This window comes from Colletotrichum destructivum, chromosome 6, assembly GCF_034447905.1.
Source record: "Colletotrichum destructivum chromosome 6, complete sequence".
Taxonomy (NCBI): domain Eukaryota; kingdom Fungi; phylum Ascomycota; class Sordariomycetes; order Glomerellales; family Glomerellaceae; genus Colletotrichum; species Colletotrichum destructivum.
The window spans coordinates 3,645,532-3,661,118 of NC_085901.1; the positions used below are offsets into that span (position 1 = coordinate 3,645,532).

Below are 15,587 nucleotides of genomic sequence, written 5' to 3' on the forward strand. Positions count from 1 at the left end.
CAACATAGGGCGGCAAAAGGGTCGCACATTGGCCGATTTCGCTTTGCCTTTTTTTTTTTCCTTTTTTTTTTTTTTTTACCCTCCCTGTCTCCACCAAAGAAGGCTGAGTTCGACATCCTTTTCTGTCCCGCATCAACTTCGGGAGACGAGCGAGACACAGACAGAAAGAGGCGAGACAAGAGACAGCAACAGAGACACAAAGACAAAGACAACCCATGGTAGATCACCATGTCCTCGACGAGGGCTATCAAGAAGAGCGCCTTCTCATGCGAGCCATGCCGTCGGCGCAAGGTACGTCCTATCCTGTCCCTCTCTTTCACTTTCCCCTTTCCCGTGCGCCTCATTTCCCGCATTCCCCGCGGCAGCGCCACACAAAAACCCCCCGCGACCTGCCCCCCTGCATCGCCCGTCAACTGGCAGACAACGGCGGCTGAGGCGCGCCGCCCGTCGTGTTTGATGATCCTGCCTAGGGTGACACCGGGCCTGGTCATCGATCTCGCGTTGCGGGGAGGAAGAGGGGGGGGGGCGGACTTGGTCCATCCGGGTGGGAAACGGATATCTCGGACGGCTTCCGGCATTTGGGGAGGGGTGGACGGGACTGTGGCTGATCCGGAACTCGGCAGGTCAAATGCGGCGGAGAACAGCCGACCTGCAATCGTTGCGCCGCCCGAGCCGATGAGTGCGTCTATAAGCTGTGAGTACTACTTACTCTCCCTCACCCTGGCCGGGGGTCGACTATGTCACTGTGTGACAGTCCAGTTGTGTTGACTTTCGCCAACAGCAACCCGACCCTGTCGTACACGTCGCGATTGGAGCACCGCATCAAGGAGCTCGAGGCTCAACTCGCCGCCGCAAAGGCGCATGGCCACGGGCCTTCAGAGCCTTCCCGGACGTCGTCGCCCAGCATCGGGCCGTCGGCGGGCCAGTCGCCCATGACCGACTCTCACCACTTTGAATCCCAAGACGAGGAGTCGGTGAGCGAGAGCTTCAAGGGCCTCAAGGTCGACGACAAGGGCGCCATCACCTACCATGGCTCCACCAGTTTCTTCCAGCTGCCGGGCGACCGGCCTTCGGGGGCGAGGGACCAGCAGTCGACGTCGAACCAGGCCATGCAGAGGCGCGAGAGGTTGGTTGCCAACGCCTGGCAGCAGAGGGCGCTCGAGAACATGTCTGATATCCCAGTACGTACCGCCGGTCCCCCCCCCCCCCCCCCTATGAACGGGACTGCTTGACTGACATTTCTCCCCTCTGGCCTAGGAACCATTCCAATACTTGTTAAACGTCCACTGGTGTTGGATCCAGCCCCTTTTCAACTTCATCTATAGACCTGCCTTCACCCGTAAGTAACCTCGTCGGCCCGGCTCCCTGTCACAGGGCACACTGACCTTTCTTTACCAGGCGACATGCAGACGCTGGGACCATACTACTCCCATACCCTGATGAACGCAGTATTATCACATTCGATCCGTTGGGGCCGCAGCGACCCCGCAACCAAGGAGAAGCTGGACGAGTTCTACGACGGCGGCGCGCTCTTCGGCAAACATGCCCGCAGCATGGTCTTCGAGGAGCTCAGCCAGGGCATCTGCTCCATCCCGACGGTCCAGACCTTGCTGCTGCTCAGCGCGCAGGAGTGCAGCGTCGGCAACAGCGCGCAGGCGTGGACGTACAGCGGCCTGGCCTTCCGCATCATCGACCACCTGGGCATCTGCGTTGACGGCCAGAGATACCCCGGCTCGGTGCAGCTGACGGACGAGGACGTCGAGATCCGCCACCGGTTGTTCTGGAGCTGCTACTTCTGGGACAAGATGATCAGTCTCTACCTCGGGCGCTCGCCGTCGCTCCAGCAGACGTCCGTGTCGCCGCCCCAGATCATGTGTGAGTTCTAGTCTCGCTGTGCCCGGTACTTTTCTTTTTCCCCGCGCAGGCTAACACCACCGGACAGTCGACGACTCGTCCGAAAACGAATCGTGGACCCCGTTCGGCGTCGTCCCCGAGGGCGGCTGGAAGTACCCCCCGTCCGCGGCCCACTCGACGTCCTGCTTCATGCAGATGTGCCGCCTCTCGATTGTCTTCAACGAGATCCTCGTCCACATGTACGACCCCGTACGCCCCAACAGCCAGGCCGAGATGCAGGACTGTCTCGCCAAGCAAGAGGTCGCCCTGCGCCAGTGGTGGGACGACCTGCCTCCTCACCTCAAGATGGAGCCTGCGTCGCTCCCCGCGTTGGCGCCGCCCTCCCACATCATCACGTTGAAGTAAGCGCTTTCCCCTACCGTGTGTCTATGGTGCGGTATACGACACGTACACACACACACACACACACTCTCTCTCTCTCTCTCTCTCTCTCTCTCTCTCTCTCTCTCTCTCTCTCTCTCTCTCTCTCTCTCTCTCTCTCTCTCTCTCTCATTCATATCTGACATGTTTGATTAGCGTACTCTACCGCACTTTCAAGATCCTCCTCTATCGCCCCATGCTATCACAGCGGAGCAGGGTCGGGGAGAACTTGCAGCCGGTGCAGAGGTATCTTGGCGAATGCGTGACGTCCGCGACGGGCATCATCGCCATCTTCGACCTGTTCTGCCGATCCTTCGGCATCAGCCACTGCGTCCTCTCCCTCTCGTACAGCGTGTACATCTCCGCCTCCATTTTCCTGCTCCAAGTCCAGTCCAGCGTCGACGACACCCAGGCGCTGCGTCGGCTGGAGTACTGCGCCCGCATCCTCGCGTCCGTCAAGCGCATCAACCCAGGTGAGTGAGGAAAGAGAAGATAAAAGAAGCACAAGAAGAAGATGATGATGAAGTCCGCCGTATTGCTCGGCCAGCAAACCACTCAACTGACACGTTTCCCACAGTCATCAGCAGCGCCCTGAACCTCATCGTCCGCGAGCTCGTCAGCCTGGGCATCGACGTCGGCGCCCTCGGCCTACCCAAGACGGACGCGATCCCGCCCATGGCGACCTATGGCATCCCGCAGCCCCGGCCGGCCAACGTGCCGCCCACATCCATGCCGCCGGGCCCCGAGGCGACCAGTTCGCCCGAGCAGATCTACAACTTCCCCTTCGTCGACACACTCGGCCCGGAGGCCTTCGCCATCGACCCGCAGGTATTCCAGACCATGTCGTCCATAGAGCCGTTGAGCGTCCGGGTCGGCGCGATAGATGAATAGCATCCACCACCGCAGGACGCCGTCCGAAGCAGCAGCAGCATCCATTCCCCGGCGTCAAGTCTTAGTTAGACGCGCTGTAGGTCAGTGGCGTCGCGGTCTGCCTGGGCCGACTTGATCAAGCGCACCACCTGATCATATACCGTGAACGTGATGCCGCTCGAGAGCTGATATCCGTCGCGGTTAGCTAGCTAGCTGAGGGGAGGGAGCAGGGGGGGATGTTGTCTCTCCCGCAATTCTTTTTATACAAACTTACAGTCAGCCGGACCAGTCTCGGCGACGTGCCTCGCCAAAACGCCAGCACGCCGTCCTCGCGAAGGGTCTGCGCGGCGCAGTCCAGCATCCCCTTGTACCGCGCGTCGACGCTCTGCATCCTCGTCTTGATGTTGTCAAACGGCATCGACGCATACCTGACGTGGACGACACAAAAGTCAGCGACCGCGAATCCGATAGCCGCTTCTTTCCTCCATTGGGAAAATCCTGGCTCTTCTTACACAGTAAAGACGCCGCTAATGCCGCCCAAGACAAGCGTGCTGCCCACGCTCCCGTCCAGCGCGGGCCACCACACGGCGACGCGCTCCTGGAGCATCGCGAACGTCGTGAACCGCACGGCGCTGTTGGTGCCCTGCTTGCACAGCACCGGCGTCAGCCCGCGCCACAGGCCCCGCGGGCCTTCCTCGCGGACCAGCACGCCGACGGCGCCAAGGAGCCCGCGGCCCGCGAACCGCCCGCCGCCGACCCCGCCCGAGGACGCGTCGTGGATCATCTTGGTCTTGATGGCCTCGCCGGGCGTGACGACGGCGATGCTCTCCGCCACGCCGGCGGCGAGGCCGCTCACGACGTTGATCCACGCGGCGCGCGGCTGCCGTTGGTGGCCGCTTCCCGGAACCGGGGCCCGGCCGGCGAGAGCATCGAGTTGGCTGCGCGTGGTCTCGAAGGCGAGGAACCGGATGCCCGACTTTGCCGCGTTGGATGCCGCGAGGGCCTGGACGCCCGAGTAGACCCCCCTCACGCCGGATCGGGCGACTGTGTCGCGGAGGATGGAGAGCGAGCCGGGCGGGTTGGGCGGCCTACCCGTCGCCGCCGCCGCGCCGTTGGAGGAGGAGGAGGAGGTGGAGGAGGTGAAGTGCAGCTGGCGGCGCGTCTTGACGAACTCTGCCGGGTACTGGTGTAGCGTTCAAAGCTTTTCGTTAGAGAGAATTACGACATGATTTACTGCGTAGAACCATTGTTATAAGGCTTGTGCCCCATATGGCATGGACCGTGTGGCGTCCAACCATCCCAGAATGATAAGACATGTGGGATGAGATGTTCCATATTTTCGAGGAGGAGAAGAAACGAACGATGATGAGATGAGATACCCAGGGGGAGAGGAGGAGTGGACTCACGGTGACGAGCGTTTCTGAAACCCCCGCAACACCGCCCGCTACGATCTTGGTCAAGACACCGGACTGTTCCATGCTGATGCTGTGGGGTGTAGGTCTCTCGCGCTCTTGTCTTGCGGTCTGGTCTCGTCTTGGTGTCTGGGTGCTGTTAAAGCTTCCGGTAACCTCGGTGTCTGTCGGCACAGAGGGGGATGCTTGCTTTGCCCTTTTTTTTTGTTGGTTTGTTGACGTGGAGACCTTTTTTCATGGAGCTTGGGCGTCTGGCCGGCTTTGCCGTTGCTCGCCGCGGAGGTTTCGAGATGATATACGTCGCGTTCCCACACAAGACCGCATCGGCGCCCGCCCCATATCACGCCTTGCTTCGCCTCTTACTTCACGCCCGCCGAGAGGCCCGAAGAGCGACCGCGGTCCTGGGGTCCCTAAGGAACGAGATAGAGACAAGCACAAGAGAGAAAGCGAAAGGGAGAGAGATAGACAGAGGAACTCCCACCCCCCACTCGGGCATGTTCCGAGACCTTGGGAATTGAGTTGGGAGCTCTCTTCGCTGTGTTGCGTGGGGGGGGGGGAAGAGGGACGATGCTTTTTCCCGCCTCGGACATCGTCCGCATCGTCGAGCCTGTCATGTTTCACCGTCGTGCCGCCGACAGCAGGCGAAGGGGAATAAAAAAGGGAAATCTCCGAGGCAATCGCTTTTCCGTCGTCCATCTCGCCCTTAGGGGGTTTTCCGTTTTTGGTGTCTGTGAGTCGAGAGTCTTGGGAAGGGCTGTGTTGCTCGGCGGCTCGGCGCGTCCTCCACTTAATACGCCGCCGGCCCGATCACGAAACGGGGGTTGATTTGGCGCCGGTGATTTCTTGGGGGGGGAGCGGTTGATACATCATTGTCATCATCATCATCATCCCGTCCGGTTCGGCGATTTGTTCTCAGGGCCCTTGCAAGCACCTCGGTCAACTTCCGGTGCCCGATGTGAATCTGCATCGTAGGCCGAGACTTCAGGAGTAGTCCGGAGGGCCTGGTGTGACAGGCCATGACAGGCCATGGCAGGCCAGGGGGAGACGGAGGAGAATCTGGACTTTTGATCTTGGAAAACCTGGGGAGGGGGGAGGGGGAGACTAGTGCGTATATGCAGATGCATCCGGAGGTTACATGCGCCATGGAGGAGGGACCGAGGACGCGCGCTGGCATGTGTCATGGCGGTAAGGAGATGATGGATCACGGGGGAACGGAGGAACGGAAGTGATGGATGGATGGGATGGGATGGGTTTCGGGTTATCATCGTGACCGGAGGACCGAAGGGCCGGGGCACTGAGGACGGTGAGCGGGACCGTTGGTGTCTGCCGGGATGTGGGCTAAGCCTATGATGGTCCCATGAAGCGCGCCGAAGGGGCCGCGGCTGGTCTGGTCGTCTGGGTAGTCGTCTGATCCGTCCTGTCCTTTGGTGCGGAACAACCAGTTATAGTGCTTCCTCTTCTCTTCTTGTGTTGTCGGATCAGATGTTCGCGGCCAGGGTCCGAAGGAGGGGACGGACGGACAAGCGAGGGACGGGCTCGGATGGGTGATCCGATGTTTGATAGGCGGCGGCACGTTTACCGAGCGTCAGGGTCCTGGTGACCGCATTTCTCCATTCCTCTCTCCTACTTCTTTCCTGATCAAGGTCATGACGACACCGAACAGGCATTTTTTTTTTGTGGAAATCCTTGCTTGTCAGAGTCGTTAGCGAAATTGCACGGCGGGCTAATAGGCCGAAGGGTTGCGGATTATCGCAACCTCTCGCTGTAAGTCTCGCTGAAACAAGAGCCTAGGGCCATCAACTAAAAGAGGGTATGTATGTACTGGGAGAGAAAGAAAAAGAAAAAAAACTACTATCCGTACAGCATGAGGTATATCGCGAGCGAAGGTGGGGGCACACTGACTTGTTGGACCGATGCCCGTCAGCGGATATAGTTGCTGGGGCTGGGGAAGTTTCTCGACGTGCTAGATGGATGGATGGATGCGCCTGATGGAAACCCCGGCTTGCCGGCACGGGGGATGGCCGAGGTTGTGTCGTCGCGGACTTGGGCCGAGATGTTTACTAGTTGAGGCTAGGGGCAGTGGGAGGGGATTGCTGGAAGTTCACCGAGAGACAGATGTGATGCTGTTGGGCCTTTAGTTGTACAACGGGGACGCTAAAGGAGACTAACTTTGCAACTTGACATATCGTGGCCAGTTGACCGCCGGAAGAAAGAAACACTTGTCCGAGTGAGCTGATGAGGTGTGCATGATAACCACTGGAGTTGCAAAATTACACATCTCATAGTAGCCCCTTTGGCTCAGTGGTAGAGCGTCGCACTCGTACTCTTGCACAACATGCGAAGGTCCACGGTTCAATCCCGTGAGGGGGCATTTCCTTTTGGCATTTTCATATCATTTCTTTTCCACAAACAGTGTCCTTAGGATCTACATGCATATCTATCTGTATCTATCCATAGTCTCTTAGGCTTTAAGAGCTACATTTACTATATCTTTGCACTTAGTATACTTTATAATAGTCTTAGAGAGAGTATGTTATTAGTTGTGTTTTAATTGGTTCTTTTAGTGTTTAGATTGCTGACAATTTACAACTTCCTTAGTATGCACCTACTCATTCACACTTGACTCTCTGCAACAGCCTAACATGTCTTGAACCGTACAAACTGGGCCGCATCCTCGGCGTATTTCAGCCCGTAGTTCTCGTGCGCGTCCCAGCTGGTCCCCTGGGCGCACGCGGGATCGTCAAAGTTGCAGTAGTCGCGCAGAATCGAAGACCACCGGTTCAGAGACGCGAGCTGGGCGCCTTCTCTGGGGAATCCCTGACTCGGTCGTTAGCATTCAGGCCGTCCGTCCGTCCCGTCCCATCAACGTGCATAGATGGATAGGCGTGCTTACGGATTGCAGACGGGCCCCGACGAGCAGGTTGTAGCTCTGGTTGGCAACGTGTCTAGGAGAGCCCCAGACCAGCGCAGCGGCAACTGTTATCAATCACAATCACATCAGCAACCCGGAACAGAAAAAAAACAAAAACAAAGACTCATCACGACTCCGTGTGGTGGGTAGTAGTCAGTCCTTACTGTGGTTGCCCGGGAACGTCTCCGACGAGATGCCCTCGTTCGCCTCCTGCACGCAGTTCTGCGACACAAACTCCCCGCCGCCGCCGCCCAACAGGTCTCCCACAACTTGCCCGCCCTGCGAGAACCCGGACAGCACGATCCGGGAGTCCGGGCAGCGCGTGGCGTAGTCGGTCACCGCCCTGAGCGTGTTGGCGACGCCGCCCTCGACCGAGGCGCAGTAGCTCGGGCGGAAGACGGCCGGATACTCGACGCTGGCCCATGTGCAGTCCCAGCCCGCGCAGACGGCCTCGGCGATGGGCTGCTGCAGGCCCGGGTACGGCTCGTTCGTGCCGCGGACGAGGAGGACGTGGACGGCGCTGCAGGGCGTGAGGGGGCACAGGGTCTGCGCGAGGGCGGCGGGGATGAGGAGTAGGGCGGTTTCGGGACGCATTTCTGGAACGGTCTCTACTCTGTACTGTTAAGAAGCTTTTGAATTCGAGTCGGATGGAAATTAGCGGTGGCCGGAGTGTATAACCACCAAACGAGCGCTACAAGAGTCGTCTTCTGCCCGTACTTATTGTCATGACGGCTTTCTCGACAATCACTTGATAGTCTTGGGATCGACATCATTCCCCCAGGTTCAATATTTAGATGTAGATAAGCCCTTCCCCGCAAACGGTTCCGTACTCCGGGGGAAGCTGTGAGCTAAAAAAAACCATCGAATAGCGCTGCGCAGAGCCAAAAGCAGGCTTGTTTTCCACCGTCTAACAAGAAAAACGAAATAGCCTATACGAATTTAGGAGTGCAGAGGCTCCGGTTTCCTCATTCGGCCGCTCTCGAGCGAGGACTGTTGGATTGTTTCCCCTACGGACGGTGGCCGGAACCCGGAAGGCCCTTGTCGAGCACGCCGGAAGTCGGCCGGGGGAAGAGGGGAGAGGGGTTCTTTCAAAAAGCTGGGGGGGATGGGATGTTACAGCGAGAAGTCGGCTCTTTACGTCGCTAAATCCACCTGGCTGGCTGGAAACCTGGGGATATTAAGCCAATTTTTTGGTAAATAAGCAAGCCTCCCCGCGGAATTCTGTGTGGGGTTAGATTGGCGCACATGGGATATGAATCCTGAAGACACGAGGTTCCCCCGGATGGAGAGCTCGGGGTCATCCACCGTTAAATGGTGTCGAACAGGTAGTCAGTTCCCCAGCCCACCCGTCTTTGGTTCCGTGCTGGTTGGCATTCCTTGAAAAGAGCGTAAATGTTGTCGAAGCCATCTTCCGAGTCCACTACAGGCCGTCGTTGCCGTCGTTGCCGTCGTTGCCGTCGCTGCCGTGTGCCTCCGCTGAAGACCAGATAATACCGCGGGATTCCCAAAGCGTCTTGCCACGATGAGGGGGACGACGCTGTTGGTCATCGCCTAAACTTCTCCGGGAACTGCGTAAAAACCTTACCACCGTTACACTCCGCCCGGATTAGTCCGTGTCCGCTGCTGCTCAGAACTAAGTCCGTCCTGCAGCACGCAGACCGCCCTCGTCTCCCAACCCAGCGTTGCATGCAAGTCTGACAACCCTTTCCCCCGCCGCGGATCTCCTCGCCCGCAGCTGTGGGGGTCCATCACACACATTGCACCCGCGGCATCCGGATCTGGCCCACCCGCTTGGTGACACGAAGCCCGGGCTGGTCTGAGGTCGAGCAGCGAGCCGCGAGTTGTCCTTTGGGTGAGTTGGGACTCAAGATGTGTTCACGACCAATGTCCAGACCCAGGCGCTCAAAGCTGGCTCTACTGGCGTCAGCACATGCCTGACGATGCTTAATGTGATTGGTAGCCGCGAACTGTGTGAATAAAGCGTTGTAGTCTATACAGTTCAACCTCGTCTTGGAGGACCTCATCTTGAAGGACCTTGTCTTGGAGGTCGTATGAGTACCCAACTCTTTTTTTCTTCTTTTTTTGCGTGTGTGTGGGAAGGATGTGTATCCCGAGCCAAGAGTTTTAAAGTACTACAGGGTTACACTTACGGGAAGGGAAAAGTCTGAGGTATAGGAAAAAGTCAAACTGACACGGGCCAAAGCTTATCTTAAAGTTGTGAGTTTGTGCGCTGCCCCCAGCTCGACAGCCTCTCTTTCTGAATGATAACTTACATACAAGGTTAGAGGCTAGATACATGCCTCCCGACTGAATATGGGGATGTTCCCTACACGTTACATGTGAACGGCCACACAGGACGCCAAGCACCATCGACCCGGTTTCCATCGCAAGCGATCGTCGTAGAGGCCATGGGCATGGGTCATCAACAGCAGTGCCCGTAAAGATGCGCGCGCAACCTCTATTTCGTTCGGCCTCTGACCGAGAGACCCGGAGAGCTTGGACCAGTGAGCCAGCTCGCAGAGAGTCCTAGGGCCCCAAGGTGATGGGTTTTCGGTCCGAACCCGAGACGGGCACCACATACCAAGACGTGCTAGCTGCCCAGTGAGCTCCGCAATGACACGTGTGTTGTGGCATTATACACTCACTAACAGGCAGATCGACAGGAAGAGAAATCAGAGACAATCTGGGCTCATGGTATTATTGTTCGTTTCTAAGTTCTTTGGTAGTCGTAAATCGTGAAAATGCGTCGGCCGAGACCAACGCAAGTGTTTCTCTGCAATGAGAAGAGAAAGAAAAAAAAGACAAAAAGACAGGCAGCGCTTGCTATGCTAAAGACAAGAATAATGGGAGGCATGCAACGCTTTACATCAACACGAATAAGACCCAGTGTCGTCGCCGTTGGAATGCATCATCTCCCGTGCCGGGCATTCCACAGGTCCTCCGCGTTGCCCCTGAACAGCCTGTCGGTCAGGACATCGTCCTTGCCGCACCAGTCGAGGACCGTCTCCATCCACGGCCGGATGTCCAGCCCCTCGAACCGGGTGTGCGGCCAGTCCGTCGCAAATATGACGCGGTCCCTGCCCCGTAGGCGCAGGACCTCGCGCGCGATGGGCTCCAGGTCGCTGTGGTCGGCCCGGGAGCTTAGACGGTACGGCGCCGACAGCTTGACGTACGTGTTGCCGGCCCGCAGCAGCTTCGCCAGGGACGCGAAGCCCGGCATGTCGTACGGGTCCTCCGACGGCATGTCCTTGACGCACGGGTGGCCGAGGTGGTCGATGCAGACGCGGACGCCGAGCGTCGGGACGACGGGCTCCAGCAGCTCGATCATGGACATGGGCATGTACAGCTGGATGACCCAGTCCAGGGGCTTGCAGTCGTGGGCGTAGCGGTGCAGCAGCTCGCGGAGCTCCCGGGCGTCGAGGGACTTGCCGACGGAGGACAGGTTGATGCGCACGCCTCTTACCCCGAGCTTGTGCCACTCCCGGCGGGTGCTCTCGGAGAGACTGCCCGGTTCAAATGCCACGACGGCCCGGCCGCGGCGGGGGCCGAGAGCACGCAGGGCGTCGAGTAGGCACGTGTTATCGTATCCGTAGATGGAGGGCTGGACGAGGACGATGTTGTCGATGCCGACGGACGACTCGAACGAGAGGGCCTGGTCTAGCCGGTGCGTCTTGGGACAGTATACGGCATCCTTCGCCAAGGGATATGCGGCAGGGTCGACAACGTGCATGTGTGAGTCCCACGCGCCACGGGGGATCCGCTCCGGCAGAGTCAACTTCCGCCGTGCGGTGGTGACGACCCTGTGTGAGAGCTTATCGTCGTGTCTGGTCGACGTCGGGGCGAGGAGAGGTTGTAGAAGAGCCATGACGGCCTGAAGTTGATGAGGGAGTGAGGAGGAAGAGGATGAAGAGGGGGATGATGAGGAGGAGGAGAGGGAGGTGATGGAGGGGTGTGACGGAGGCATGGGCCTTTCGTGAAGCATATCGAGGGTCGTCCTATGTGTAAGGGGAGCGGAAAAGGACCCTGCCGTGGAAAAGAGGCGGGCTTGCGGTGGTGGTAGTCGTCTTCGAGGCTCTATGAGTCGACGTGGGAGAAGATGGTGGTGGTGGTGGAGATGGACGTTGGTCGGCCGGTTGCTGGAAGAGTGTGGAAGGGATGAATCCTTCTCCTCGCGAGAACAAACCGACGACAAGACCGACGAGACGGGGTTTCTGTTATCCGCAACAACGACGGGCAGCAGAGACGACATTTGAACGGTGCGATGGCGGCGGCGGTGCGCCTGCACATATGGATGTCGGCCCATCGCGCTTGAGGAGAACCCACCAAAGGCCCGGGTCATTGTGTGGATCATTGAGTTGCAGCATCCTCGAAGAGGGAAGACTCTATCCGTAGATCCGCAGGATATGCAACAAGTGAGTCCTTGTAGTAGGAACAGTAGTGGAGGTTTAAGTGGTGAAGGGTATTAGGAAGAGAGAGAGAGAGAAAGAGTAGAGATGCAGGCTGGCTAGTCAAGAGTTTTGGGGCTTCGTGGGCTCGGAGGATGGCCGATGATCAAGGTAGCAAGCACAGCCAGCCTTTGAACCCGGGGAGATTGAAAGTTCGGTTGCGGCTTTTGGTGGTGAGCGGTTTGTGTCTGTGTGTGTGTGTGTTTGTGTGTGTGTGTGGTGTAACTACTAACTACGCATACATGACATGGAACTATTTTCAGAACACATCACCCTAGGTATGGAACCTGCCCGACGGACGGCCAGCAGCGGGTTGTTGTTGAGTGGAGTGGGGGGAGGGAGGGATGATTGACGTCCAGGGACTCGGGCCATTGGGATGCGGCGGCGGCGTCCCGGGCTCACTCCATGCGCGGTGTAATGTGCGAGAGTAAGAGAGAGAGAAAGTAAGTGAGAGAGAGGGTCGTCACTATGTTGTGCTGTTCGCCACGAGTCAGGGCGCGGGCTGCGTGAGGGCGGTTCGGAAGTTGGCCGAGAGGGTGAGAGCTGGCAGAACGGAGTGAGCGATGAGACTGAGATTGACCAGTGAGAGTGAGAGTGAGAGTGAGGGTGAGAGTACAGAGGTACAGAGCAGTGAGAGTGAGAAGTAGTTTCTGCTGTAGCGGCCTGTGAGTGAGTGGCGCGCACGGGTGACACGGCCTCTAGGACCCTGGAACCCAAAGACTTCGTCCGGGAGCGATCCGGGAATACCGTGAGTGTGTGATGCTGGAGCCAAGTCACTCTGCTGCCGTCTCCACGCTGCAAGATACTTGTGTAACCCCCCCTTGCCTTTTGAAGCCTTACCTGCTGGCCAGCCCGGCACTTACACACAGGACGGGGGAAGAGACTGGGGAGACTGGGACTGGATGAACGCAACTCCCGAGTGAAGGTGGAGATGCCTTACTAAGAAACCTCGCTCCTGGCTCTTCTTTCACCCCCTTCCAGAGTCCTCCTTACTCTCTCCTCTCAGTTCGGCCAACGTCCGATGTCTACTCTGAACGGTGAACCCCCCCAATTCCCCCACCCGCCTGCACAAGATCTCCTCCTCCTCCTCCCGCGCGATCGACCGCCGAACGACGAAATCGTGGGGTTGAACCACGAACCGAGCCCCCCCCTCTCAAAAGTCTGGAGACAACGTGAGCGAGCCTGTCTGTCTGTATCCGTCTTACCCCGGAGAGTGATTGCGGTCCCTCCCCCCCTCTCCCTCTCTCTCACCCCTCCCCCCGCGAAGCTTGAGCGACGGTTTTCCGTACGGGCGAGGGAAGAAGAATAAGAAGAAGACTGAGGACGGCCGACGGGCGAGAGAAGACAAGCTCGGGGCGACGGGTTGCGTGTGGTGTGACTCTTGTCAGAGATTGCGTGTCGCAAAATAAGGGGGCCCGACAACGGGAAGAAAAGGAAAAAAAAAACTTTTTTCGAAATTCCCAACTCTGCGCCCGCAACCAACGGAGGAAAGGCAACTCACCTTGACGACCGCAAAATGGTCCATCTCAACCCCTACTACCTACTGACAATCATTGTTATCTCGTGCGGGTCTATCCCCAAGGGTAAGTCTCAAGTCTATGCGCGCGCGCGCGTGCACACAAACACACACACACCCTGCGTTATCTATCTATAGTCGGTCAACGGCCGTCAGTCCATCCCATCCGTCTATTCCAAAAGGAGCCCTAACGAAGGAGCCATCCGTCATGTCCCCTTGTTTCTATAGGAAAAAAAGAAAAAGAAAAAACTCCACCTGGGAACTCTCGTAAACTGACTAGCTCTTCTCTGTTTCTCCCCCTGCAGGTTACGATGAAGGCGGCTTTAGCGCGTCGACGGGCCTGAACTCCTTCAAGCGGGACTTCGGCCTCCTCCCGAGCGACTGGGAGGGCAACCCGTCCGGCCTAGCGGACCGCAAGGCCAACATCTCGTCGTTCGGCGTCCTCGGCGCCGCCTTCGGCTCCCTCCTCGCCCTCGCCGTCAACGACCGGCTCGGCCGGCTGAGGGCCTGGCAGCTGTTCATCGCCGTGTGGATGGCGGGCGCCCTCATGCAGGTCTTCGCGTCCGGCATCCTCGGCCTGATGCTCTTCGCCCGCATCTGGGGCGGCATCGGCGCCGGCGGCCTCACCGTCGTCGCCCCTCTGTACCTGTCCGAGATCGCCCCGGCCAAGTCGCGCGGCATGGTCGTCAGCATCTACATGGTTGTCCTGCTGTCGTTCCTGACCATAGGTGAGCCCAAAGTATTCAACAAAGCCTCGGGCCGTTTGGGGGCTGGGGGAGGGGGAGACGGGGTTGTTTCTTAGAGCGTCATCACGCTGACTTGCCCAGGCTTCTTCATCAACTACGCCGCCAACGCAACGCTGGCCGCAACGAGGATGCAGTACCGCCTCGTCATCGCCATCCCGCTCATCCCCGTCGGCCTGGCCTTCGTCGCGTCCTTCTTCCTCGACGACACCCCGCGCTGGCTCGCGTCCCGGGACCGCGGCGACGAGGCCCTCGCCGTCCTGGCGAAGCTCCGGCACGCCGACCCGGGCGACCAGGCCCTCGCGCTCGAGTACGACGAGATTCACGAGCAGATCCGCAACCGGCAGCAGATCCTCGCCGACGCGTCCACCTGGTCCATCGTCAAGGACATCGCCACCATCCCCACCTACCGCACGCGGTTCCTCCTCGGCGCCGCCATGCAGACCATCGCGCAGTGGTCCGGCGGTAACGGCATCACGTACTACATCCCCGAGATCTTCCGGTACGCCGGCGTCGTCGGCGACAACACGTCGCTCATCACGAGCGGCGCGTACGGTGCCGTCAAGCTCGTCTTCACCATGGTCTTCACCTGGGGCCTCGTCGACGTCTTTGGCCGCCGGCGGTGCTTCATCGCCGGCCTGTTCCTGCAGTGCGTCACCCACGTGTACATGGCCGTGTACATGGCCGTGTGGATCGACGGCGGCAACAAGCCGGCGTCCGACGCCGCCATCGCCTCCGTCTTCGTCTACGCCGTCGGCTGGTCCATCGGCCTGTGCACCGTGCAGTACCTGTACGGCACCGAGATCTACCCGACGCGCATCCGTAGCGTCTGCTACGCGACCAACATGACGCTGCACTGGTTCTTCCAGTTCGCCGTCGTGCGCGTGACGCCCAACATGTTCGTCAGCCTCGACATCTGGGGCGCCTACGTCTTCTGGGCGTGCATCTGCGCCGGCGGGCTCGTCCTCCTCGGCCTCTGGGCGCCCGAGACCAAGGGCATCCCGATGGAGAGGATGGAGGAGCTGTTCAGCGGCCGCTGGTGGATGGGATGGAGGGCGAGCGTGGACCTGGACTTGAGCGAGACGAAGCCCTTTGGGAAGGGCGACTCGACGGGGAAGGACTCAAAAGAAGGACCGTTCACGCAGGATCGCAAGACGGAGGCTTGATTGTTTTTTGGTTGTTACTACCCATTATGAGCGGTTTTTTTTCTTTTTCATATTCGATCAAACAGGGTATAGAATCCTCCTTTTGTCATCATCTGTGAAATGGTCCGATCTGGAATCCATCAATGTCGCGTAACATGCCGCCACAGCCGTGATTTCGGGTTCTTCTGCCGGCCGGAGCCGGAGCCCGGAGCCGATTTCGGCGGAAGAAGTGGGGGCATCTCGGCCGATAGATCCCCCCCCTCGCCCAGCC

At 58.9% G+C, this 15,587-nt stretch overlaps 6 protein-coding genes across 6 annotated transcripts; 2 read left to right on the top strand and 4 right to left on the bottom strand.

The window, feature by feature from the left end:
- The first annotated feature begins 79 nt into the window (after positions 1 to 79).
- On the top strand, positions 80 to 2,756 carry CDEST_10308 (uncharacterized protein). The gene is made up of 7 exons (XM_062926466.1): positions 80 to 408; positions 624 to 694; positions 782 to 1,181; positions 1,258 to 1,339; positions 1,399 to 1,875; positions 1,943 to 2,255; positions 2,431 to 2,756. The coding sequence occupies exons 1-7, from the start codon at positions 229 to 231 to the stop codon at positions 2,753 to 2,755; spliced, it is 1,848 nt and encodes a 615-aa protein (XP_062782517.1). The 5' UTR covers positions 80 to 228; the 3' UTR covers position 2,756.
- Position 2,757: 1 nt separating this feature from the next.
- CDEST_10309 (Putative mitochondrial carrier domain superfamily) lies at positions 2,758 to 5,571 on the bottom strand. The gene is made up of 4 exons (XM_062926467.1): positions 4,551 to 5,571; positions 3,657 to 4,327; positions 3,419 to 3,572; positions 2,758 to 3,329 (listed from the first exon to the last, which is right to left on the bottom strand). Exons 1-4 carry the CDS (start codon positions 4,620 to 4,622, stop codon positions 3,231 to 3,233), a joined length of 996 nt encoding a protein of 331 aa, XP_062782518.1. The 5' UTR covers positions 4,623 to 5,571; the 3' UTR covers positions 2,758 to 3,230.
- Positions 5,572 to 6,929: 1,358 nt separating this feature from the next.
- CDEST_10310 (Putative cutinase/acetylxylan esterase, alpha/Beta hydrolase) lies at positions 6,930 to 8,521 on the bottom strand. Its single transcript, XM_062926468.1, has 3 exons — positions 7,632 to 8,521; positions 7,450 to 7,532; positions 6,930 to 7,373 (listed from the first exon to the last, which is right to left on the bottom strand). The coding sequence occupies exons 1-3, from the start codon at positions 8,059 to 8,061 to the stop codon at positions 7,194 to 7,196; spliced, it is 693 nt and encodes a 230-aa protein (XP_062782519.1). The 5' UTR covers positions 8,062 to 8,521; the 3' UTR covers positions 6,930 to 7,193.
- A 1,630-nt stretch (positions 8,522 to 10,151) lies between these two features.
- CDEST_10311 (Putative metal-dependent hydrolase) lies at positions 10,152 to 12,313 on the bottom strand. The gene has a single exon (XM_062926469.1). It carries the CDS (start codon positions 11,816 to 11,818, stop codon positions 10,376 to 10,378), a length of 1,443 nt encoding a protein of 480 aa, XP_062782520.1. The 5' UTR covers positions 11,819 to 12,313; the 3' UTR covers positions 10,152 to 10,375.
- CDEST_10312 (uncharacterized protein) lies at positions 11,976 to 12,284 on the bottom strand (the record flags this gene model as incomplete). Its single annotated transcript, XM_062926470.1, has 2 exons — positions 11,976 to 12,100; positions 12,146 to 12,284. 2 exons carry the CDS (start codon positions 12,282 to 12,284, stop codon positions 11,976 to 11,978), a joined length of 264 nt encoding a protein of 87 aa, XP_062782521.1.
- Positions 12,314 to 12,695: 382 nt separating the features above from the next.
- Positions 12,696 to 15,400, top strand: CDEST_10313 (Putative major facilitator, sugar transporter, major facilitator superfamily). Its single transcript, XM_062926471.1, has 3 exons — positions 12,696 to 13,495; positions 13,734 to 14,156; positions 14,256 to 15,400. The coding sequence occupies exons 1-3, from the start codon at positions 13,429 to 13,431 to the stop codon at positions 15,335 to 15,337; spliced, it is 1,572 nt and encodes a 523-aa protein (XP_062782522.1). The 5' UTR covers positions 12,696 to 13,428; the 3' UTR covers positions 15,338 to 15,400.
- Positions 15,401 to 15,587: the final 187 nt, after the last annotated feature.